The sequence below is a fragment of the Haliotis rubra genome, unplaced genomic scaffold (genome assembly GCF_003918875.1).
Source record: "Haliotis rubra isolate DU_JTF1 unplaced genomic scaffold, ASM391887v1 Scf175, whole genome shotgun sequence".
NCBI lineage: Eukaryota > Metazoa > Mollusca > Gastropoda > Lepetellida > Haliotidae > Haliotis > Haliotis rubra.
This window is the reverse complement of record NW_025765725.1, coordinates 1149484-1175955: the sequence shown is the minus strand read 5'-3', so window position 1 is coordinate 1175955 and position 26472 is coordinate 1149484. Positions and strand designations below refer to the sequence as shown.

The 26472-nt window shown below is 42.9% G+C and overlaps 1 protein-coding gene across 1 annotated transcript in view; it reads left to right on the top strand.

Moving 5' to 3' along the window:
* The window catches only part of LOC124272963 (E3 ubiquitin-protein ligase ZNRF3-like), a 78806-nt gene that overhangs the window by 28027 nt on the left and 24307 nt on the right, over positions 1-26472 (top strand). The window contains 1 exon segment of the mRNA XM_046708204.1: positions 22214-22333. Coding sequence (XP_046564160.1) covers positions 22214-22333 — 120 coding nt within the window.

The following is a 26472-nucleotide window of genomic DNA, read 5'->3' as shown; positions in this document are numbered from 1 at the left end:
ATGCTGTTGATCACTGGATTGTCTGGTCCAGACTTAATTATAATTTACAGATTGCCGTCATTGCTGGAATACTTAAACAACCAACTGTAAAACAACCAGCCAACCAACCTGGGATTCCTGTTTAGAAAGGGACTACCCAATGCCTGCTTCCCCCTGATAGGGATGAGATAGGTAGTTGTTGCAATGTCTGCAATGACGTCATATTAGTTACAGTCGTTAGATGGATGACTAAGAGAGAGGCTTTGCTGATTTGGCATTTTTGTCCCCAGATTCCCAGAATATGATCATGGTCAGTTCATAGTGCTATATTGTGGTGGTAAATAGGGTCAGACTTGGAGGATGAGGGCGTATAGTTGTAGATGGTACAGTTTGAATTTGTTGTTCATGTTGAGATCCCTTAGTGAGATCATCACTTAACACTTCACAGGATTACCTGCTTGATAGTGTAGGCCCTATGTACGTTGGTAGTGAGTGTTGGTCCTCTATCTTCCTTGATAGGTACTGTAGGTTCCTCATCTGCCTTGGTAGTGAATGTTGGTCCCCCATCTACCTTGATAGGTACTGTAGGTTCCTCATCTACCTTGGTAGTGAATGTTGGTCCCCCGTCTACCTTGACAGGTACTGTAGGTTCCTCATCTGTCTTGGTAGTGAATGTAGGTCCCCCGTCTACCTTGATAATGTTGGTGTCCCCCATGGTAGTGAATGTTGGTCCCCCGTCTACCTTGATAGGTACTGTAGGTTCCTCATCTGTCTTGGTAGTGAATGTTGGTCCCCCGTCTACCTTGATAGGTACTGTAGGTTCCTCATCTACCTTGGTAGTGAATGTTGGTCCCCCGTCTACCTTGATAGGTACTGTAGGTTCTTCATCTACCTTGGTAGTGAATGTAGGTCCCCCGTCTACCTTGGTAGTGAATGTAGGTCCCCAGTCTGCCTTGACATGTACTGTAGGTCCCCCATCTACCTTGACACGTAGTGGTATCTACCTCCCCGTCTCCCCATCTACCTTGACATGTACTGTAGGTTCCTCATCTACCTTGGTAGTGAATGTTGGTCCCCCGTCTACCTTGATAGGTACTGTAGGTTCCTCATCTACCTTGGTAGTGAATGTTGTTCCCCCGTCTACCTTGATAGGTACTGTAGGTTCCTCATCTACCTTGGTACCTTGTTGGTCCCCGTCTACCTTGGACAGGTACTGTAGGTTCCTCATCTGACCTTGGTAGTGAATGTTGGTCCCCCTCGTCTACCTTGACAGGTACTGTAGGTCCCTCATCTACCTTGACACGTGAATGTTGGTCCCCCGCTACCTTGACAGGTACTGTAGGTCCCCATCTACCTTGACAGGTACTGTAGGTCCCCGTCTACCTTGACTACTGTAGGTTCCCCGATCTACCTTGACATGTAATGTAGGTCCCCCATCTACCTTGACAGGTACTGTAGGTCCCCATCAACCTTGGTAGTGAATGTAGGTCCCCGCCTGCCTTGACAGGTACTGTAGGTCCCCATCTACCTTGGTAGTGTACTGTTGGTCCCCGTCTACCTTGACACGCACTGTGACACGCACTCGTAGGTTCCCCCCGTCTACCTTGGTAGTGAATGTTGGTCCCCCATCTACCTTGACAGGTACTGTAGGTCCCTCTGCTACCTTGGTAGTGAATGTAGGTCCCCGCCTCTACCTTGACAGGTACTGTAGGTCCTCATCTACCTTGGTAGGTGAATGTTGGTCCCCCATCTACCTTGACACATACTGTAGGTCCCCTCATCTACCTTGACACGAATGTAGGTCCCCCGGCCTACCTTGGTGAGTGAATGTAGGTCCCCGTCTACCTTGACACGTACTGTAGGTCCCCCATCTACCTTGACACGTACTGTAGGTCCCCCGTCTACCTTGACGTACTGCAGGTCCCCCATCTACCTTGACAGGTACTGTAGGTCCCCCGTCTACCTTCATAGCGGCAGTGACACTTCAGGCATGAACCAGTGTGTAAACCCAGCTTTTATGTGGCAACATTAAAGAGAATTAAATTGACTGGAAATGTTTGCAGATAGTAACAAAAAAGAAGCCATTTCGTGTTCTTGATGAATGACAAGAAGTCTGGCTTGTGTGCTTAATGTTGAGAAACATGCTTTTTTGTGATGAATAGAAAATGTTTTGTCATCATTTTAACACGACACATTTCATTTAGAAAACAACCAGACAGTGTAGCTGTTAATGCGTTTGGAATGTCCAGGTGGGTAATGTCCTGGGAATGTCCTAGGAATGTCAGTTATGGTTAATGTCCAAAGAATATCAAGTGTGGTTAATGTCCAAAGAATATCAAGTGTGGTTAATGTCCAAAGACTATCAAGGGTGGTCAATGTCCAAAGACTATCAAGGGTGGTTGATGTCCAAAGACTATCAAGGGTGGTTGATGTCCAAAGACTATCAAGGGTGGTTGATGTCCAAAGAATATAGACTGTGGTTAATGTCCAAGAATGTCAAGGGTGGTTGATATCCTAGGAATGTCAAGAACGGTTGATGTCCGAGACATATCAAGGGTTGTTAATGTCTTGGGAATGTCAAGGGATGTTGATGTCCTAGGAATGTCAAGGGATGTTGATGTCCTTGGAATATCAAGGTTCGGTAATATCCAAGGAGTGTCTGCAGATGTGTTTGAATAGTCTATATAGGGGTATATTCTTTACTGTTTCAGTCCAGCAGTTTCTGTTTATTTCCAAAAGCAGGGTGAATTTTTTTTCTATCCATATGAACAAGATTAGTTCAGAAACAGAGAAAGTGATTGATCGCAAAGCAGTAAGTCAACAAAATTATTTTCTCAAATATTTTTGTGACCTGACCCAAATCAAAGTACCAGATTGACCGATGCCATCCTGTGATATGGAGGACAAATTATGGTGGAGGGAATCTGAGGATCCCCACAAGCAAGACCAAGTAGTCTCCCTCCCTGTCAGGTTATTCTCCAGGCTCCTGCCAATGAATATATCAACCCAACTGATTCCGTCAACTCGCTGAAAGTACAAGCACCATAAACGAGTGTTTTGATGTTTTGAAATGAACAATAAAGAAATAACAAAAACTATAAATAATCCCCTTAATTCCAGAACGGTCCGTATGGATGCAGAATGGTGCATTGTTATTTTGAAGGCATTTTTATTTGCAGGGTAGACAAGGACAGAATCGGTGGGGGGTAAAGGGCGTGTAAAGTCGAATGACAGTATCCCTTACCCATTGCGTTTGATCTTGTAAATAATAGGCATAGCTGCGGACGGCTTTTTGTGGACTGAGCTATGAGAAGTCACATGCGTGTGTAAATGAGAGGGCTGTTATCTGCTGGCTGAGGCTCTGCAAGGGAAAGGAGAGGGATTGGATGGCTTTATGTTGAAGATGAGACTTCAGTTATGGGGCACCTGCTTTGACCTGCCGACATTGTCATTTGGACTGTTTTACAATGTAAACATATATGGACAGATGGCGTGTTTGATAACGGATCAAAAGATTAAGGTATTATGAGTGGAATACTTGATCAAAAAAAGTAATTCTGATCTGTTTGTCACTGCTACCATTACTAAAGACTGGCAACAACATTGTTGGAAATCCAGAGAAACGGGATACTTTAAGACGTCGTTGTGGCAGGACATTAGCTTGTTTACCTACGAACATTGGATCAATTATTAATGTCACTCAAGACTATATATATATTGGATAAACTAGACTGGTTGTAGATTATGTTGACCTGGCCGTGTAAATTGTACTCATGCTATCGACCTCTGGTTTGGCACAAATATTTGTAGCTGGGTGACATTTTTGACTCTCAGAATTGCCCTGATTATGTTGCTAGGTTTGTCAGGACCATACCTGCCTGCGAATTTCACAAGACGGGTAAACCCATGATGATCCGGGTTGGAATTGATCTTCAGTAACCCATGCTTGTCGTAAGAGGCGACTAACGGGATCGGGTGGTCAGGCTCGCTGATTTGGTTGACACATGCCATCGTATCCCAGTTGTGTAGATCAATGCTCATGCTGTTATCACTGAATTGTCTGGTCAAGATTCAATTATTTACAGACCGCCGCCATATAGCTGGAATATTGCTGAGTGCTCATTAAGCTTGCTAGCTGGCCCGCTCACTCACTCACTCACTCACAAGAGGGGTACATGTATAAGAAGGGCATCACTTTGAGCTGTCCTCCCATATGAAGCCAACACCTGTGCTTTGCCTGAAATACTACCTGATGAAAGCAGTGAGTCTTAAAGCCAACTCACAATTATACATTCCTTAGAACAGCAGGGCAGTAGGCTAATGTGTTGTGGTATCAGAAGACTGGTGGGATACTGTAAGGTCCAGTTGTGTCTTGGTGATATTAGCCTGGCTAGGTATTTAACCACAGCGCTGTACTGGACAGATAACCACGAACCTCTCCACTGCTTGTAACATGAAAGTGTTAGTTACAGGCCGGACACAGGATTACGGAATATCTGTATTTTTGTTTAATCAATCCCAGTCAAGGTGATATAGACTGGACATGCTCAGTGTAATATAGAAATGTATTGTGAAGTGTTACTGTACCAGTTTACAGTGTCCTATGGGCTGGTTGGGTAGCCTGGTGGTTAAAGCATGATTTAAGTGATCAGTGGTTCGAATCCCAGATTCATATCCTGACTACGTTTCTTGGTAGGTCACCATCATAACTATGGTCATGAATTTTTGTAGTATGTGTCTTCGATCTGTGGGGCGTTGGGGTAGCCCAGTGGTTAAAGCGTTCGCTCATCACACCGAAGACCCAGGTTTTATTCCCCACATGGGTACAATGTGTGAAGCCCATTTCTGGTGTGCCGCCATGATATTGCTGGAATATACCCAGCACATTGGATGTTTTACAAGAATTTAAAGAAATCCATGTTTGATGCTGCAAAGAGAGCTAAACAGAGTCATATCCCCTCTTAGGGCAGGGATCAGCTTGTCATGTGAACATATTCATAATAGCACCAAAGTAGCAGCCTTCCATTGCCTAAACCACTCTGGGATTTACTCACTCATTCATTCACTCACTCACTCTTCTACAGGATGGTAGCCTCGTGATTAAAGTGTTCACTCACTTCACCAAAGACCCAGGTTCAAGCTCATTCTTTTTTTTCTTTTTTTTTATTCATCTTTTTTTTTATTCATCTTTTTAAGGTGCTAAAACATGACATCAAATAACAGCTAAATATAAATCCATGCGTTTGTATAAAAATCTTGGCATATCCCAGATTGACAAGCATATTATAGCAGATGACACTGTGAGAAAATGAACAGGTTCTAAGGTTCATGTCAATCAAACAGTTGAAGGCAATCGGACCAGAATCCAACAAATTTGGAAAAATTACAAGAAAAGATGGCATGTGTTCTCTTGATATTGTAAACTTTACTTATTTCCTTTCTGATCACATCGAAAGCTGGCGTACATGTATATGTTCGTATTTTAAATAGAGTAAATTTGACAATTGTCATCAGAAAATTAAGGACATCGTTCCTTTTTTCACGCTACCAGTGCAAGGCTGTTTAAACAATTTTCAACTATAATGAGTCTTTGGGTGAATTATTTTCTCATCTGGACACGACAACAGACAATGGTTTCATCACACCTTATGACAAACCAGTTAGTGTATCACTTTCTTTTATTCCAACAACACCAGGATATTCCAAAGTCATTGTGCTAGTATGTTTTTCTATGCAGTTGTGATGTATGGTGCGACGTGTAGTCGTGACGGTGGGAGTAAGGCAGGGAGTGCCGCTGAGTGCACAACATCAAAGCTGGTATAAACAGCTGGAATGCAAGGAGTTGCTATTTTCCAGGGTGACATCAATGGGGCACATTTGCCAAATTCTTCACACATCTCCGCTCATAAATTACATAATGACTTCCAACTGTTGTATTGCAGCCTGTTGTGGTGAGGTTTGAAGGTTTTCATCAATGTAGCATGTAGCAGATTGAGTTTTTCAGTTCTGGACCGATATGTGTTGAGCTTTTCTTAATTATGGTTACAAGGTTTTTAGCGAGTAAATACTATATTTAGCATTTAAAATACTTTTTATCAACCAAACTATTTGGAACTTGTGGCAATGTTGAGGTTTTGAATTTTTATTGACTCCTATTGATGTATTTGAGATCAAAAGACACTGGAGAAGGTTTTCTATGTTGAATCACAATATGGCTGAAATATTGTCAGCGTGACTTAAACTCACTCACTATATGTCTGCTTCCAAAACACTACGGTTTTCAGTGTAAGATTGTGAAATTCTTAACAGCAGTTTTAAAAGAATTCTTCATTGGTTTAGAAATACCAAAAAGTCTAGCCCCAAGGGACTACAAATATACTGACTCACTCAGGGTGATAGGGTAGCCTAGTGGTTAATATGTTCATTTGTCATGCCGGCAACCCGGGTTCGATTCCCCACATGGGTAGAATGTGTGAAACTCATTTCTGGTGTCCCTGCCGTGATATTGCTGGAATATTGCAAAAAGTGGTGTAAAACCAAACTCACTCACTCACTCACCCACACTCGCTCATTCACTCTAGTACACTCGCTTGTACACCTGTTTGCTCACTCACTTACTCACTCACTCACTTTCAATCACTTACTCACTCACTTTCTGACTCGCTAACTCACACATGAGACATGATCGATATCATTCTTTTTGCTGCATAAAAAGATGGTCTGTTAAGCGTTCAAGGAAAAGAAGGCACAAAAACTTCAGGATAGTCAATGGCATCAGGCAGTGTGTTTAATGTGACGAAGATTGCTGACTATATTTTGTTTCAATTGTCTCTCCTTGAACTGCTTTTAGAAACGTAATGGATGTTTTGCATCAAACCCCATTTGATTTTTTTCTGTGTCTATTTGTGCTGTTGTTAAAGAAAGCTCAAAGCTGTTGACTCTCTTCAGAGCGATCTATATCACTTGAAACATCCCGGGGAGAAGGCTGTGAAATATTCATCCCTTGAAACCAGTATAGAATATATCAAAGAGAATTTACGACAGAATGTTAGATGGATTCCATTTATAAGAAGTCCTCAAAAGAATTAAAAAATGCTGCTTTTTAGCGAATGGTTACGTCAGAGGTAAAGCTTACGAGGAAACTCCACCATTGATGTGAGCGACAAGAATATTTTCAAAGAGAATAGCCAAGGTGTGAGTTTTTCTCTCTGTCCATAAAACGTGGTCCTGTGACTGATATATTTGGCCCAAGCAGTGCAGGTGAGAACAATAGGGCTTAATCAGCTCCTTGCCGTCACATCAAAGAAAGCTGGGCACAGGTGATACTCAAGTCTGCTGTAATCTCTTCTCGAGCTGATGGCTGCTGCTTTCTCCACAGGCCGTGGGTAATGAATCGCATGCCGAGAGTTTAGTCGGATTAAAGCAATGATTTCTCCTAGAATAGTAGCAGGCTTTGAAGTGAGCGGCTGCTTTACTACCTGTGTTGTCCATCCAGGGCCAGATTGGTGTTTTCTGTCACAGTTCATTTTAGTTGAATGGGCATTTTGTGGTCGGACAAGTCCCAGGATGCTTTTCTAATTGAGATGTATGTTCGCTGTCAGATGGGAACAGGGGATAGGATGGGACGTGCTTCTGATACTTGCAGGGCATGGAGTTGTTGGGGAATCAGAGAGATTTACTATCAGGTTATATGGTGGGACAGGAATGGCAGCCCTGTGGCCATGTGATTATTCGTCATCAGCAAGAGCAGCAGCAGCAGCAGCACTAACATCATCATTATCACTGACATCATCATCATTATCACTGTCATCAGCAGCAGTAGCAGTTCTAATATTATCATCATCATCATCATCATCATCATCATCATCATCATCACCATCACTAACATCAGCAGCAGCAGCAGTTCTAACAACATCATCATTATCACTGACATCATCATCACTCATTATCATCATCATCATCACTCATCATCATCATCAGCATCATCATCATCATCATCATCATCATCATCATCATATCACATCATCATCATCACTAACATCAGCAGCAGCAGCAGCTAACATCATCATTATCATCATCATCAGCATCTCACCATCAACATCATCAGCATCATAACATCATCATCATCATCATCATCACTATCATCATCATCATCATCATCATCTAACATCATCATCATCATCATCATCACATCATCATCAGCAGCAGCAGTAACATCATCATTATCATCATCATCATCATCATCACTAACATCATCATCACTAATCAGCAGCAACATCATCATTATCACTAACATCATCATCACTAACATCATCATCATCACTAACATCATCATTATCATAACAGCACTCATGCATTATCATCATCATCATAACATCATCATCATTATCACTGACATCATCATCATCACTATCATCATCACTAACATCAGCATTATCATCATCACTAACATCATCATCATCATCATCACTAACATCATCATCACTAACATCATCATCATCACTAACATCATCATCATCAATCATTATCACTAACATCATCATCATCACTATCACATCATCATCATTATCACATAACATCATCATCAGCATCAGCACTGTCATCATCATCATCACTAACATCATCATATCATCATCAATTACAGCTGCAGCAGTAGCAATATCATCACAATCACTTCATTATCATTGTCACTAACATCATCATCAGTTATCATCATTATCATCATCATCATCATAACATCATCATCATCATCATCATTATCTAACATCATCATCATTATCACTAACATCATTATCATCACAATTATCATCATTATCACTAACATCATCATCATCATTATCATCATCATCATCATTATCACTAACATCATCATCATTATCACTAACATCATCATCATTATCACTATCACTATCATCATTATCATTATCACTAACATCATCATCATTATCACTAACATCATTATCACAATTATCATTATCACTAACATCATTATCATCACACATTATCATCATACAAACCACTAGGCTACCCTATCGCCCTGAATGACTCAGTATATTTGTGGTCCCTTGGGGCTAGACTTTTTGGTATTTCTAAACCAATGGACAGACATTTTCCAAAGAAATGGGCTTCACATAATGTAGCCATGTGAGGAATCGAACCCGGGTCTTCAGTGTGATGAGTGAACACTTTAACCATTAAGCTACTCCACTGCCCTGATTGGTTAGAATACTGCAATGATATATGTTTTTATACTTTAAGTATCAAGATATATTTTCTATCAGGTTTGTAACTGAAGTATTACTGTGATTACTGATTTATTGAGTCATTACCATCTGGAGATAACGAATTCCTCGATTTCTGTATATTGACATTGCAGGGATAATATACCCACATTATCAATGGTTAGAAGAAGGAATGTCTAATATCAACACAATACAATGATCACATGCAGTCACTTCAAAATATTGATTTTTCAAGGAGAAAAAAATATTTTGTATCCTCTTCTGTCCAGGGCTCCAGATAAGGGTAGTATCGACGTATGTACGTATAAAAAATATGCACGATACGATAGGAAATAATTTTGAAAACGTAGCAGATACGCACCACAGCAATGGTGTACGAATCATTTACAGATGTATTTATATGAAAAAGTATTGTTTTATTGTTTATTGACCTGTTTACACAAGAGAAGCAATGTTGTGGAGCATATACCAAAAGAAACACAAGAATACTGATTACTAATTTTCATTCAGTACTCTAAATATACTCTTAAGTTTTTCCAGTACTCCTTTATTGAAAAAATAAGGAGTACATACTCCTGATGTTGAAAAATTATCTGGAGCCCTGTCTGTCTTTTCTGACAGGGTTCCAATATGAAGCTCATATTAAATAGTATAAATTATTGACTTTTGAGAGGTTATAAACTGTATCAGCTGCTGTGTTTCATGACAAAGACATAGAATGACTTGTCCTGTAAGTGCTCACACTTTAGATACAGCAACAATCTGAATTACCAGCAGAGGATGAGGCAAGTCAGCACCTTGGTGTCCTGGCCGGTTTCAGATGAGCAGGTCTCTGTTTTACATCCAGGACAAGTGTCATGATCAATAAGACTTTACCCAGTTGAACTTGTTATCTAGAGACATGTCTTGTCTTCAGTGTCCAGTGTTGCATCATGGGATTTGTAATTTTGAGTTGCCCGTTAGCTGCAGTCTATGTTGTAGAGAATGATGCTTAGCCCAATTTCTGAATGTCCTACATTAACCTATTACCTCTTCTCCCAGGACAGTAACATCCTCCGTATCCCTCTTCTCCCAGGACAGTATCATCCTCCGTATCCCTCTTCTCCCAGGACAGTATCAACCTCCATATCCCTCTTCTCCCAGGACAGTATCATTCTCCATATCCCTCTTCTCCCAGGACAGTATCATTGTCCGTATCGCTCTTCTCCCAGGACAGTATCATTGTCCGTATCGCTCTTCTCCCAGTACAGTATCATTCTCCATATCCCTCTTCGCCCAGGACAGTATCATCCTCCATATCCCTCTTCTCCCAGGACAGTATCATCCTCCATATCCCTCTTCTCCCAGGACAGTAACATCCTCTGTATCCCTCTTCTCCCAGGACAGTGTTATACTCCATATCCCTCTTCTCCCAGGACAGTCCCTCTTCTCCCAGTCATCCTCCATATCCCTCTTCTCCCAGGACAGTATCATCCTCCATATCCCTCTTCTCCCAGGACAGTATTATCCTCTGTATCCCTCTTCTCCCAGGTCAGTATCATTCTCCTTATCCCTCTCCTCCCAGGACACTGTCATCCTCCGTATCCCTCTTCTCCCAGGACAGTGTCATCCTCCGTATCCCTCTTCTCCCAGGACAGTATCAATCTCCATATCCCTCTTCTCCCAGGACAGTGTCATCTTCCGTATCCCTCTTCTCCCAGGACAGTATCATCCTCCATATCCCTTTTCTCCCAGGACAGTATCATTTTCAATATCGCTCTTCTCACAGGACAGTATCATCCTCCATATCCCTCTTATCCCAGGACAGTGTCATCCTCCATATCCCTCTTCTCCCAGGACAGTATCATCCTCCATATCCCTCTTCTCCCAGAACAGTATCTTCTTCCGTATCCCTCTTCTCCCAGGACAGTATCATCCTCCATATCCCTCTTCTCCCAGGACAGTAACATCCTCTGTATCCCTCTTCTCCCAGGACAGTGTTATACTCCGTATCCCTCTTCTCCCAGGACAGTGTCATTCTCCTTATCCCTCTCCTCCCAGGACACTGTCATCCTCCATATCCCTCTTCTCCCAGGACAGTGTCATCCTCCGTATCCCTCTTCTCCCAGGACAGTATCATTCTCCATATCCCTCTTCTCCCAGGACAGTGTCATCTTCCGTATCCCTCTTCTCCCAGGACAGTATCATCCTCCATATCCCTTTTCTCCCAGGACAGTATCATTTTCAATATCCCTCTTCTCACAGGACAGTATCATCCTCCATATCCCTCTTATCCCAGGACAGTATCATCCTCCATATCCCTCTTCTCCCAGGACAGTATTATACTCCATATCCCTCTTCTCCCAGGACAGTGTCATCCTCCATATCCCTCTTCTCCCAGGACAGTGTCATCCTCCGTATCCCTCTTCTCCCAGGACAGTATCATTCTCCATATCCCTCTTCTCCCAGGACAGTATCATCCTCCATATCCCTCTTCTCCCAGGTCAGTATCATTCTCCATATCCCTCTCCTCCCAGGACAGTGTCATCCTCCGTATCCCTCTTCTCCCAGGACAGTGTCATCCTCCGTATCCCTCTTCTCCCAGGACAGTCTCATCCTCCATATCCCTCTTCTCCCAGGACAGTGTCATCCTCCGTATCCCTTTTCTCCCAGGACAGTATCATCCTCCATATCCCTCTTCTCCCAGGACAGTCTCATCCTCCATATCCCTCTTCTCCCAGGACAGTATCATCTTCCGTATCCCTCTTCTCCCAGGACAGTATCATTCTCCATATCCCTCTTCTCCCAGGACAGTGTTATACTCTGTATCCCTCTTCTCCCAGGACAGTCTCATCCTCCATATCCCTCTTCTCCCAGGACAGTCTCATCCTCCATATCCCTCTTCTCCCAGGACAGTATCATCTTCCTTATCCCTCTCTTCTCAGGACAGTAACATCCTCCATTATCCTCTTCTCCCAGGACAGTATCATCCTCCGTATCCCTCTTCTCCCAGGACAGTATCATTCTCCATATCCCTCTTCTCCGAGGACAGTATCATTCTCCATATCCCTCTTCTCCCAGGACAGTCTCATCCTCCATATCCCTCTTCTCCCAGGACAGTATCATCTTCCGTATCCCTCTTCTCCCAGGACAGTATCATTCTCCATATCCCTATTCTCCCAGGACAGTGTTATACTCCGTATCCCTCTTCTCCCAGGACAGTATCATCCTCCATATCCCTCTTCTCCCAGGACAGTCTCATCCTCCGTATCCCTCTTCTCCCAGGACAGTATTATCTTCCGTATCCCTCTTCTCCCAGGACAGTCACATCCTCCGTATCCCTCTTCTCCCAGGACAGTATCATCCTCCGTATCCCTCTTCTCCCAGGACAGTATCATTCTCCATATCCCTCTTCTCCCAGGACAGTATCATCCTCCATTATCCCTCTTCTCCCAGGTCAGTATCATCCTCCATATCCCTTTCTCTCCCCAGGACAGTATCATCCTCCATATCCCTCTTCTCCCAGGACAGTCTCATCCTCCATATCCCTCTTCTCCCAGGACAGTATCATCTTCCGTATCCCTCTTCTCCCAGGACAGTATCATTCTCCATATCCCTCTTCTCCCAGGACAGTCTCATCCTCCATATCCCTCTTCTCCCAGGACAGTATCATCTTCCATATCCCTCTTATCCCAGGACAGTGTCATCCTCCATATCCCTCTTCTCCCAGGACAGTATCATCCTCCGTATCCCTCTTCTCCCAGGACAGTATCATTCTCCATATCCCTCTTCTCCCAGGACAGTATCATCCTCCGTATCCCTCTTCTCCCAGGACAGTATCATTCTCTGTATCCACCTTCTGCCAAGGACAGGATCACCTCCATATTCCCTCCCGGCCAGGACCTCTTACACTAATGCTTAGTCTCTGAATATATATAATTTTGATAATAACAAACAAGCCCATTTAAATTCAAAAGGAGCCCCAGAGCCTGAACCTGAGGAAATCTAGACTTGCTTATTTAGGGATTTAGCACTGCAGATAGAGCTTGGCAGTATGGAAAATAATGTGGTTCTGGGACTGTGAGACAGACTAAGGACATCTATATCCCATTGCATATCACACTCCATGTCCCCCTTTCCACATTACACTTCACATCCCTGTCTTCCAACACAAGATCACCCTCAATATCCCACTTCTTCTCAGTGCAAAACTACCCTCCATTCCTCACTACTCCCAGTACAGATTTCCCCCACTTCCCCTTTTTGTCCATTTTAGCTCTGGCTTGTGAAAGCATTTACATAAAATTGTAAATAAATCTGTGTACCAGGTTGACCTTCAGTGTGGCCTGTGGTCCCCGGCAGCAGGCAGGAATCGGGTTAATACGTCCTATCACCCTCACAACATGGCCATTTGGGGTTGTACAATGATTGGATCAGTTTGCCTCAGGTCTGGTAAATTAGGCTTTGATAGGCCAGGAGGCCTGGCACTTGTATGGGTTTAATGGGAGGAAAATATCTCCTTACAGTGTGTGGTTTGATGGCAGTGTAAGTGATACCTTACATGTTCTCAGTTGAATAATGCATATGACATTTCCTTCATAGGGCTGCACTACATGTATTCGAGTTTGTGTGTTCGGGATTTATCTACAATTCCAAACCCATTTCCCTCGCAGACCAATTTAGTGAAAATCTTATTTCCTTAAATCTGGTGTTATTGTGATTGTGTATTTCATTCAACACGGAATGTAAAACTGAAGGTGAAAACCTCTCCTTGTTTATATGTCCTGTTGCCTGTCAAATGCAAGTCAAGTTGTGTGAGCGAGTGAGTGAGTATGGTTTTATGCCACTTTTAGCAATATTCAAGCAATATCACGGCTTGGGACTCCAGAAATGGGCTTCACACATTGTACCCATGTGGGGAATCAAACTCAGATCTTCAGCATGATGAGCGAATGCTTTAACCACTAGGCTACCCCACCGACCCACATACCAACAGAACAAATAGCAGCACATGGTCAGGGGGCCTGCTATCAGCTTGCAGTGGTGGGCACATTTGTGATAACATGTTATTTTTCTGATAACTCTATATATTTTAGCTGTAATTGCAGGTAATGTGACTTAATGGGGTGTAGGTGGACGCTGTGACCTCACCGGAGAGAGGTCCGGAGGGTATTTCCTTGTTATGTCAGATTGGAACCCCTGGCTTACTGTGACATAACACTTTCATATATCAATCTTTTATGTTTATGCTGGCTTCTTTGTTGGAGTGTGTTTTTGTTCAGAGAATGCCTGCAGGGGGCATTTTTATGGCTGCTATGAATTTTTGGGGTTGATGTTTCATTTGAAGTGGATGAAAAATGAGAATTGAAAATGTTGAGTAAGACATGGGAGGATGTATGGTATTTTGGGATTTTTATTGTGGAATGAAAAAGCCTGTAATCAATATCTCTCTCGGATCACAGTCTGGGGTGCTGTACTTATTCTCATCTTGCATATTATGAGATGGTAATGGTTTATGCTGTCTGTGACATGGACTGAGAAAATGTCAGCTCTTCTTTGCTGTTTTGTCCGAGTTCAACACTGACCTTGGACATTGGAGAAAGGGGGACTATGAGAGGAGGAAGGGGATGCAGCATGATGTGGGATAGGGGAAGGGGATGCAGCATGATGTGGGATAGGGGAAGGGGATGCAGCATGATGTGGGATAGGGGGAAGGGGATTCAGCATGATGTAGGATAGGGGAAGGGGATGCAGCATGATGTGGGATAGGGGAAGGGGATGCAGCATCATGTGGGATAGGGGGAAGGGGATTCAGCATCATGTGGGATAGGGGAAGGGATTCAGCATGATGTGGGATAGGGGAAGGGGATTCAGCATGATGTAGGATAGGGGAAGGGATGCAGCATGATGTGGGATAGGGGAAGGGGATGCAGCATCATGTGGGATAGGAGAAGGGATGCAGCATGATGTGGGATAGGGGGGAAGGGGATGCAGCATCATGTGGGATAGGGGGAGGGATGCAGCATGATGTGGGATAGGGGAGGGATGCAGCATGATGTGGGATAGGAGAAAGGGATGCAGCATGATGTAGGATAGGGGAAGGGGATTCAGCGTTATGTGGGATAGGAGAAGGGGATGCAGCATGATGTGGGATAGGAGAAGGGGATTCAGCATGATGTGGGATAGGAGAAGGGGATGCAGCATGATGTGGGATAGGGGGAGGGATGCAGCATGATGTGGGATAGGGGGAGGGATGCAGCATGATGTGGGATAGGGAAAGGGATGCAGCATGATGTAGGATAGGAGAAGGGGATGCAGCATGATGTGGGATAGGAGAAGGGGATGCAGCATGATGTGAAGGATAGGATGTGGGATAGGGGGAGGGATGCAGCATGATGTGGGATAGGGGAAGGGATGCAGCATGATGTGGGGGAAGGGGATGCAGCATGATGGGGATAGGGGAGGGATGCAGCATGATGTGGGATAGGGGAAAGGGATGGATGATGTAGGGGGGGAGGGGATTCAGCGTTATGTGGGATAGGAGAAGGGGATGCAGCATGATGTGGGATAGGGAAGGGGATTCAGCATGATGTGGGATAGGGGAAGGGATGCAGCATGATGTGGGATAGGGGAAGGGGATTCAGCATGATGTGGGATAGGAGAAAGGGATGCAGCATGATGTAGGATAGGGGGAAGGGGATTCAGCGTTATGTGGGATAGGAGAAGGGGATGCAGCATGATGTGGGATAGGAGAAGGGGATGCAGCATGATGTGGGATAGGAGAAAGGGATGCAGCATGATGTAGGATAGGGGGAAGGGGATTCAGCGTTATGTGGGATAGGAGAAGGGGATGCAGCATGATGTGGGATAGGAGAAAGGGATGCAGCATGATGTAGGATAGGAGAAGGGGATGCAGCATGATGTGGGATAGGAGAAGGAGATGCAGCATGATGTAGGATAGGGAGAAGGGGATTCAGCGTTATGTGGGATAGGGGGAAGGGGATGCAGCATGATGTGGGACTGGGAGATAGGGGCAGAGGATGCAGCAGAAAGTGGGACTGGGATAGGGGCAGAGGATGCAGCAGAAAGTGTGACTGGGATAGGGGGAAGGGAATACAGCATGACGTAGGACTGTGGGATAGGGGAAGTGTAGGGATGCAAGACAAACTGGAAAGGGGCAGAATTAAATGGCTTTTAAGATACGATGTACGGGAACAAAAGTAAGACAAGGGGAAGGAGGAGGAAAGTCATCTAGAGTTGAGGGTAATTAGAAGACTGCTCTGGACACAGGTCTAATGAAAGAGGAAAGATGACTTTGAGTAAGGAGTACCAGTCATTGGGGAAAGTATGTCCAAGGAAAAGAAGCTGTGAGAGAAAACAAATAGAAAATAGTCCAAGGGAAGTGGAATCTTGAAAAAATTACTCCTGTCATTGAGAATATGTGACTTGGAGATGGATCAGATGTAAGAATTGCAAATCTGTTGTCCAGGCATACTCAGGAACATTCAACAACACAAGAAGACATAGCAATATTGTCAGATTCAGTTTGTTTCAATGTTTATAAAATGCATCAGTTTTCCAACAGTTTTCCAAGGCCATTCTGAGATTTCTCCCGAGCTGTTCAATACTCCTTCATCCCTTGGATCCCACCCAGCCCGACCCCCTGAGCAGACCACAACCCCACCCATGGCCCAGACCCCTTCAACCCCCACGTGTTCTCCATGTTGATATGGCAGCCACATGCTGCTTCTAGCTCTGACCTCTCAACCTGCTAGTTAGATGGAAAATATCAGATTTATTTGGGTCACTCCAGGTTGAGTGAAAAACAGGATCCCACCAATGAGGAAGCTCTGGGAACCAGCTGTGTGGTCTGTCAGGGAGGTGTGTGTTTGTGTGTGAGCTGGGGAGGTTACTAGAACAGCCAGTAAAACACACAGACAGACTAATTCCAGTCAATGAATACCAAATCCAGAGTGAGAGGAAAAACAAGTTGAGTAAATACCATAGCATATTTCCATGTTTAAAAGGTTAAAGTCCATGAGATGATGACAAAAATAACACAACATCCATACCCCTGCTAGATCTTTACAGCATGGACCCAAGTTTCTGAAGGCGAGGTGGTCATTAGAGGGCACCTAAGCAGAGTGGACTTCCCACAAAACTGGGATTGTCAGTCAGCCAAATGTGTAATCAATTCATTCATTGAGCTCAAGGTTTAATTTGTTTTAGTCCCCTGTATCAACAGGACTGCATTACTGTTCTGGAAACATTTGGCTCTCATCTTGGTATGACTGTATTCTGGTGTGGAGCTACTTTTATCTTCTGCTATTGTACTGCTCCATTGTGTAGGAGATTTTCGGTTTCATCTGTAGTCTTCTGTATGTAGTGGAGATGCTTTTCTCTGCTCCAGTTTCGTGACTAACGGGATCTTCGGTGGTGCAGGCTTTAACGCTACCCCAATCACTTTGTTGGACATATGTCATCTGGGTTCGATGCTCATGCTGTTGATCATTGGATTGTCTGGTCCAGAATCTATTATGTATCAGACTCATGCTGTTGATAATTGGATGGTCTGGCTGGAATATTGTGGTGTAAAACTAAACTCACTCACTCACTGACTGCTCCAGTTTCAGTATTCCATAGAGAAGCAGTTTATCTCTGCGCTTTGTGTCTGTCTCACAGTCCCTGAACCATATTAATTTTGCTTCTGTCGATCTCTTTCTAGAGTGCTTAAGTCCTAAATGAAGCAAGTCTAGATTTCCTAAGGTTCACAATGTTAAAGGAATTATTTGCTTCTGTGAAAAGTATAGTGTTATCTAGTGTACTACTCTAAATGTAGTATTCCACAGACAAGCTGCTTTTCTCTGCACTAAGTATACCACAGACAAGCTGTTTTTCTCTGCACTAACTGTAGTATTCCACAGACAAGCTGTTTTTCTCTGCACTAACTGTAGTATTCCACAGACAAGCTGCTTTTCTCTGCACTAACTGTAGTATTCCACAGACAAGCTGCTATTCTCTGCACTAAGTATTCCACAGTCAAGCTGCTATTCTCTGCACTAGCTGTAGTATTCCACAGACAAGCTGCTTTTCTCTGCTCTAACTGTAGTATTCCACAGACAAGCTGCTATTCTCTGCACTAACTGTAGTATTCCACAGACAAGCTGCTATTCTCTGCACAAAGTATTCCACAGACAAGCTGCTATTCTCTGCACTAGCTGTAGTATTCCACAGACAAGCTACTATTCTCTGCACTAACTGTAGTATTCCACAGACAAGCTGCTTTTCTCTGCTCTAACTGTAGTATTCCACAGACAAGCTGCATTAACTGATAGCACTCCACAGACAAGCCGCTTTTTACCACTATGAGTGTATTGTTCCATACCATAGCTACCATATACCTTCTCTCAGTTGTGAATGTTTTCACTTTGGTATGATGTCATTATGTCTGGAAGCAACCAATACTGAGCTTAATTAGATAGGTAATAACTGCTGATGACGTTCAAGGTAACAGTCTTGAAGCAGGTCCAAATTACCAAGTTTTCACAGTTTGACTTAGAGCACTCCGGTGTGAATTTCTAATGTCAGTTCGTGCCAAGTTTGTGTGCAAGTTAGACATTGGTAGTGTAAATACCTTGGGCTGATAGCTAGATTAACATGATAAAAACACTTGAGAGAGAAGTGAGAGGTGTTTAGATTCAGCTCGGTTCCCAGGATCCATCTGTTGTCATATCACCCAATGATAACACTATAAAGACAAACGATAACCATCATTACCATTGATAACACCTAGTCATTGATGTTGGCCCCAAATTCCTGGGTTATCGTCCTCAGCCATGTACATCTTGCGGAGATGTGTATTTGACTTCAACAAAAATAGACTGCCTGGTGGCAACATGGCCGACAGGGGGTGGGTGGTGGTTGTAACATGTTCAGCAACATTGGTGAGGGTGGAGGGGGCGACGGAGCAAGATAAAGGGTAACAGGAGTGAAATAGAGCGAGGGGCAGTAGGTGGTCCAGTGGTCTTAGCAGAGGTGCTTCCCTTTGAAGGGCAATCATAGGTTCGAATCCTTGTTTGATCTGTGTCCGGACTGTGTCCTTACTGGGCTTTTTACCAAAGTGGTTAACCTGTAGGGCCTGTATCAGTTTAAGATATCCTTGAACATGTTGTTTTATTATCTGAAACACTGTCAGTCAAAGCAATGTTAACTTCCCACTCTCTCTATACTTGTGGGACTGATAGCCCAGTGGTTAATGCATATGCTCTTCACACAGAAGACCCAGGTTCAATACCATGGTGTGATACTCACTCACTCACTCACTCACTCACTCACTCACTCACTCACTCACTACTCACTCACTCACTCACTCACTCACTCACTCACTCACTCACTCACTGGGGTGGTGGGGTAGCCTAGTGGCTAAAGTGTTCTATCATCACATCAAAGAACCGGGTTCGATTCCTCACGTGGGTACAATGTGTGAAGCCCATTTCTGGTGTCTCCACCATGATATTGCTGGAATATTGCTAAAAGCTGTGTAACACCAAACTAACTCACTCACTCACTCACTCACTCACTCAGTGTTGTCTAAGTGCATGTTCTGAGAAGCTGACTTCCCTCAAGTTTTCAGTTACTTAGGACTCAGTTGTAACAAATCTAATTTGATGATATGGAATAAATCACAAATGGATACCAGTCATAATGAGGTCCTGACAAACTGGGTCGGAGGGATGGAATCACGCCATTAGCAGTCTATTCTATGTTATGTCATCCAAGCATCAAGATCTCACAGGTGAAGCTACAAGGAATATATCATTTGTGAGAATTCTATTGCCTATCACCGTCCCCTGATTATTGTGTAACTGGCTATTAATGGTTTCTGTCCCACGGGGTAATACGACAGCCAGTACCCATGTCCTACGTGATACTGGACCATAACTGCCAGAAACTACCAACCAAGTGATTTGTCTTCCATGTCTATGATTGCTAAAGGGATTTATCGCAGGATGGTTAATGAAATGTCCAAGACAATCAGTACTTCATAGTCTGTGTGCGTGTCAGGTGTACATTCATCCCGCCATTCTGCTCAATCAATTAGATCACCGTGTCCTCAGAGGGAACTTGACAAAGACAGGTTATCCCTGATAACCCTCTGTAACACAACATCAAACCGTCCATACATCTGGCGAAACCATTAACCCGGCGCACTGTCCTTAGCCTGGCTGATCACCAATACAGTATCACTTGATCTTGAGCCATGGGTGACCTCGGGGTTCTAGCATTGTGCGGGGTCACCTAACACAGGTAATTGAGGTCGTAGGTAAAGACCACAACAAAGGCTTAGTCTTGGGTAAAGAATGTTAAATGGGAAGGGCCTGGTCCTGTCCAAATATTGGAGAATTATCTCGCCTGTATAGGGGAATGAGATGTATCTTGATTAATCTACATGTTTTATGATATCTCTGAAGTTTATTTCTCAAATTGGTATCTTTTTTTATTGCTTCTGGAGATGGTCTGATTAAAAAGTGTAGTCACGGCCAGTCTTGGCAATAATGTAGATACTATCAACAAGCTCTATCTCTGGTGTCTGTAGTGGGATAGTTAAGTAGACTTCAAAGGTATTCAGGTTAAAAGAGTTTCTAGACATCGAGGTTGTGTGTTAAATACAATGAAAGTGGTGAGAAAGAGTGTGTGTTTGTGGTGGTGGTTGGGGGGGTGCATTTGGTTTTGTGTTTTTTAAATTGGTATGTGGGGGTGTTGGACTTTGGGACTGGGGGTTGGTTGGCTGCATGGGTTAGAGATTTTGGATGGGTGTGTGTTAGGGCAGTGTATTGGCAAATACATTGTATTACAATATATTGCGATCCAGGTACCCGTATATATTGGGATATATTGGGAACTTAAGTGTTTGACAGTGAGTGACACTTATTATACATGTCGATCCTATTTTGTACATTGTGAGTCCCTAAAAATATATGTTATGGTTCTGATAACAGCAATCTCAAACTTAGGTTGCATAGTCAATGATTCTATTGTCTTTTTCATAAATTTATAGTATTACAGTATGCCGTTTTGTCATTGAATAGCGAAGTTAGAAACATCTGTTGTGAATGAAAGTCTGTGTAGATTTTAATTCAAACCATAAAGATAATCACAAAAACTTCATAATTATATGTTCTCTACCCAATATACCAGTTCTCAGAAGAAATATTAAAATATGTATCGCTTGAAAAGCGTATTGCGGTTTACCGGTAATACCATGCAGTCTGAGTGTGTGTTGAGTTACAGAGTTGGGTACAAGGGTAGTCATTAGTCTAACACATTACTAGCCATACTTATATTGCAGTACTAGAACCGCTACTGATGGTTGGAATCCCACATTCATCCTTATAATGAGACCTTTAGACTGACAACTAGTCTCTCAAATGAACATATTTTACACACACAAAAAAAGTTCACAATAAAAAAATATATATATAATGAAAAGGAACCCTGAGACTTTCTTCGCATCAGCACTGATTCCTGTCAGTCAGTTTCTCCAACAATATAATCTTTATCATGCAGAACCTTTGGCTTAAAGCTAATATGTAATGTTTTCAATGTTCAGCCCAGCCTAGCCAACCCACGCAGGCATCCAGTGAACGTTCCACTCCACTTTCTCCCAGTATAGTCTCTGATACGAACAGTTTTCATTGAAAATTACCATTTAAACCACCCCCCACCCCCACCCCCAAACTATGTAAGATTGTACGTCTCCAATAAAAACCATACCTGTCAGAATTTGTTTAAAGAGCAGGTTTCCAGATTAAAATGGTTTCTCTGTACAAGTGAAAAAACATACCATGTTTATATTCATTAAAAGTGACATTTTTAGAAATATGTAAAAATTTTTTAAGGTATTTCGTTTCATGAAAATCATGTTGAATATTTTCTGTCATAAAGATTTTTTTATTGTTCATCTGCAGATATATGAATTGCCATTTTAACATGTTTCATGTATCTTGTTGCAGCTACATCCTTTGGGCCTATGTAATACGCAGATCTACGATGACGTGTACGACTTCGGCTGGGTGGGCGTGGTGAAACTGGAGGAGCATGAGCCAATCAAATGTCTCTCCGTTGTGGGCAAGGTAAGCCATTTAAAATATACAGGGCCTAGATTTTCGAAGCTCTCTTAGCACTAAGATAGTCGTAAGTTAATGTTAATGTATGGCACTTACAACTATCTTAACGCTAAGAGAGCTTCGAAAATCTAGGCCCAGGTTTTCATTTTCTCAAGTTGTTCTTTTCCAAGAAAGATTTTTAAAATGCATTTGCCATTTATTTATTTCATCTGAAACTGCACCTTTTCTTGTAATAGTGTTAACTTTCTACCTTCATTTGTAGTGAGTCATCGAGTCCTAAGTCTCTTAATGTTGACTTGAATGGGCATTAGATGTCCACAATGTCTGGTTTGGTGGGAGCATGGAATTGGTAGATGGAGGAACCCATCAAAAGGAGATTAATTACATGGAGCATTCACTCCCAGTGGTAATAGTGAAAATCATGTGTTGTAATTTACGCTAAATGGCAAAACATGCTCCCCGTCTGTCATTCTTGTGTAATTATACCCTGATTTACTCCAATCAAGAAGAATTTCCTGCTTCAAAACATTATCAATCTTAATTTCCTTTTAAATTCAAGAAACATTGCTTGACATGAACACAAATGATCCGTCAAAGACTTTAAAGAAAGGTTCACGTTTAACATTAGATTTCACGATATTATTACGGGCTGAGTATTTGGTGAAGTGCCCGAGTTGAGCGTGACTAATCACTGGCTACTGTTGCCGCGTGTCCTGTGGGCTTGCTGCCTAGGCCATACTGCTTGTATAATACAGCCTGTTTACCAACATCAAAGCTTGGCAGATTAAGCATAACGCCAGCCCGACGACAGTTATTGTGATACAATGAGAGAAAGAGGGACAATTACCCAGAGCAATGAATTCTTTAAAGCTATCGTCTAGTTTGCATGCATCGTAACATAAAAGAAAAACATGTCAATAGACTGTCAATGCTATTGATAATTCGCAATTAGTGTAAAAATCGGTTGTAGGGATAATAGCATCAGCGAGTGTGACCAGGTCATTACCAGCATGGCTGCAATCAGGGCAGGTTGATTAATGATTTTATGTTGAAATCTTGTCATGCACTGGTTTGGAATATAATGATAATGAATTAGTTTGGGGAACTCTATATGGAGGCCTTCATTAGTTTCACCTGATCGTTACAATTAAGTCGGCATCTTGCGATGCTGGCAGCTGCTAGGATGAGGGTTGAGCTGTGCTGATTGTATAACATACTAAATAATGACAGGTATGGATTTTCATGAAGACGGATTATTTCATTCCTTATTTAATAGTTATAGTTCGGATTCTCTTATGACTAATCCTCGGCATGTGTTCTTCAATAATTGTCTGAATGGGCTGAGTTTAGTGAGTTGATACGGGTTGGTTTAGACTAACCTCTAGTCTCTGAAAAGAACATAATACTGTGCACATAAAATATCATAAAATATTATAAAAATGAGACCATAGACTTTCTTCATTTTCCTGAAACTGTGGAAATCTAGACTTGCCACATTTTCTAGGTGAGGTGAAGTGGGGATTAACTTGTACTTAAGAATATTTCGCTGATATGACGACGTGCATGTTTGTGTATGTGTGGCTGCTTGTACTAGCCCAGACTTAAGCTAGTTTTATAGTGCTAGCTCACTGAGATATCACAGTTTACCATGAACACACCACTCAGACACATTATACTGACTCTGAGCCGACCAGCCCTTATTTTACCCATTAATGCTGAGCGTCAGGCAGGGACCAACAAATATTATATTTTAACGTCTTTTGGTATGACGTGGCCGGGGATTGAACCCACGACCTTACGCTCTACGTGTTCTGGACTTGCATTGGCTTTCTTGGATATATTTGCTTCAGGGTCTGTATGACAGACTAGAGCTGATTGGACTGTACACCTGGGTAGCATGTGCGAGACCAGTCTTGGTATTCTCTACTGTTATAAGCTGGAGTATTACACACTTACTCATATGCTTGATTTAACACTGACAATTGTAGGTCAGGTACGACACACACAATGGACTGTGGTCAGGGCCCTGTGTTTGGTGTATCTAGACAATTAGGGACATGGTTGACAAGTCATCTCAGGTGCTGTAGTTAGCCATGCAGTGTTGCGGAACTAAGTGATCGGTGGTTCGAATCCCAGATTCATCCTGATTACGTTTCTTGGTATGTCACCAACATAACTATGGTCATGGATCTTTGTAGTATGTGTCTTTGATCTGCAGGGGCGGTGGGGTAGCCTTGTGGTTACAGCATTCGCTCATCATGCCAAACACCTGGGTTCCATTCCCCACATGGGTACAATGTGAAGCCTATTTCTGATGTTCCCCACCGTGATACTGCAGGAATGTATTAAAAGTGGCGTAAAACCAAACTCACTCACTCACTCACTCACTCACTCACTCACTCACTCACTCACTCACTCACTCACTCACTCACTCTCTCACTCTGCATCGCTTCAGTTTACGTCCCCAATTACACTGACTAACCTTGACATGAATGGAATGTTGTATAATGAGGCTTTAAACCCAAGTTAGTAACTCGTCATTTTGTTTCATTTGCTTATCTGGTTAAAGTGTTCGCTCTTCACGCTGAAGACCCAGGGGTACAACGGGTTAAGCCCATTTCTAGTGTCCCCTGCCTTGATATTGCTGGATTATTGCTAAAAGCGGCATAAAACCATAGTCACTCATTCAGTCACTCACTCCCTCCCTAGCTTATCCAGGTGACATGCTGTGAGATAACTGAAACATTGACTTGCTCACTCACTCACTCCCTCCCTAGCTTATCCAGGTGACATGCTGTGAGATAACTGAAACATTGCTTGAGATTCACCTCCTCAACTCACTCACTCCCTAGCTTATCCAGGTGACATGCTGTGAGATAACTGAAACATTGACTTGCTCACTCACTCTCTCACTCCCTAGCTTATCCAGGTGACATGCTGTGAGATAACTGAAACATTGACTTGCTTACTCACTCACTCACTCACTCCTCACTCCTCCCTAGCTTATCCAGGTGACATGCTGTGAGATAACTGAAACATTGACTTGCTCACTCACTCACTCACTCACTCACTCACTCACTCCCTAGCTTATCCAGGTGACATGCTCATCCCCTCCTCCTAGCTTATCCAGGTGACATGCTGTGAGATAACTGAAACATTGACTTGCTCACTCACTCACTCACCAGGCAGTAGGGAAATGAATGTGGTTCAGGGACTGTGAGACAGACTACTCAAGGGATGAGGTATTTGATGGACACTGGTAGCATGGTCCTCTGGAACCCATGAGTATGTGTACTTCTTGAAGTTATGGGCCAACTGATCCTTTCATTCGGTCAGGAAATGGTGGTTTAACTAGAAACATGAAAGAATCTGGCGTTCTTTAACTTTTAGAGTAGGATATGTATAAACCTCCAGGCCTGAATAAGGATATGATGTTATGGTTAAATCTAGTCTCTCTGTCTGCTGATGTAAGGGACGCTTGTTGCCCCATGGTGTAAAGTGTTTATGTCGCTGTCACACAGCTGAAATAGTTTTCAAAGCTACTTTAATCCTCACTCATTCACTTTCTTAGATAATACTGAGTAGGGATCTATATAGAGGCCTATTATTTGTCACTAAGCACGGCCTGTGGTAAGGTGACTATCCTATCTCAATCCTCCCAATAATGCCTCATGTACATTCACATTTTTGAAAGCATATTCGTTGTCTGTTTCATTTTTTACGAGCTAGCAAAGAAGCGCCTCTAAGCCCGAGAATCGAAATCTTGTTAAATCTTGTCACAATACCTCCAAATCCCCCCCTTAACTTGGTAACTCCTGAATACACAGACTGCAGGTTATTCCGACTTCACACGGCAGACGATCGCAATGGCTCCTCACAAAGAGGATTCCTAATGACAAAATGTCAAAGATTTTGTCTGCAGATGTAGACCAGCATTCAGCTCGCTGTGTTTTTAGCTGATGCCCAAATGGACATTAGGATGGCGTGATCTTTTAAACCAAACATCAAGGCAGTGGTTTTAGGCAATAGGACATTGCCTAGCACCGAGCCCTATGCTGAAGGAGACGTTTGATGCTCGGACATGAATAAGTAAGAAGCGACAACAGTGGACCAAATTGCTTTCTTTGTAGTCTTGATGATTCCAG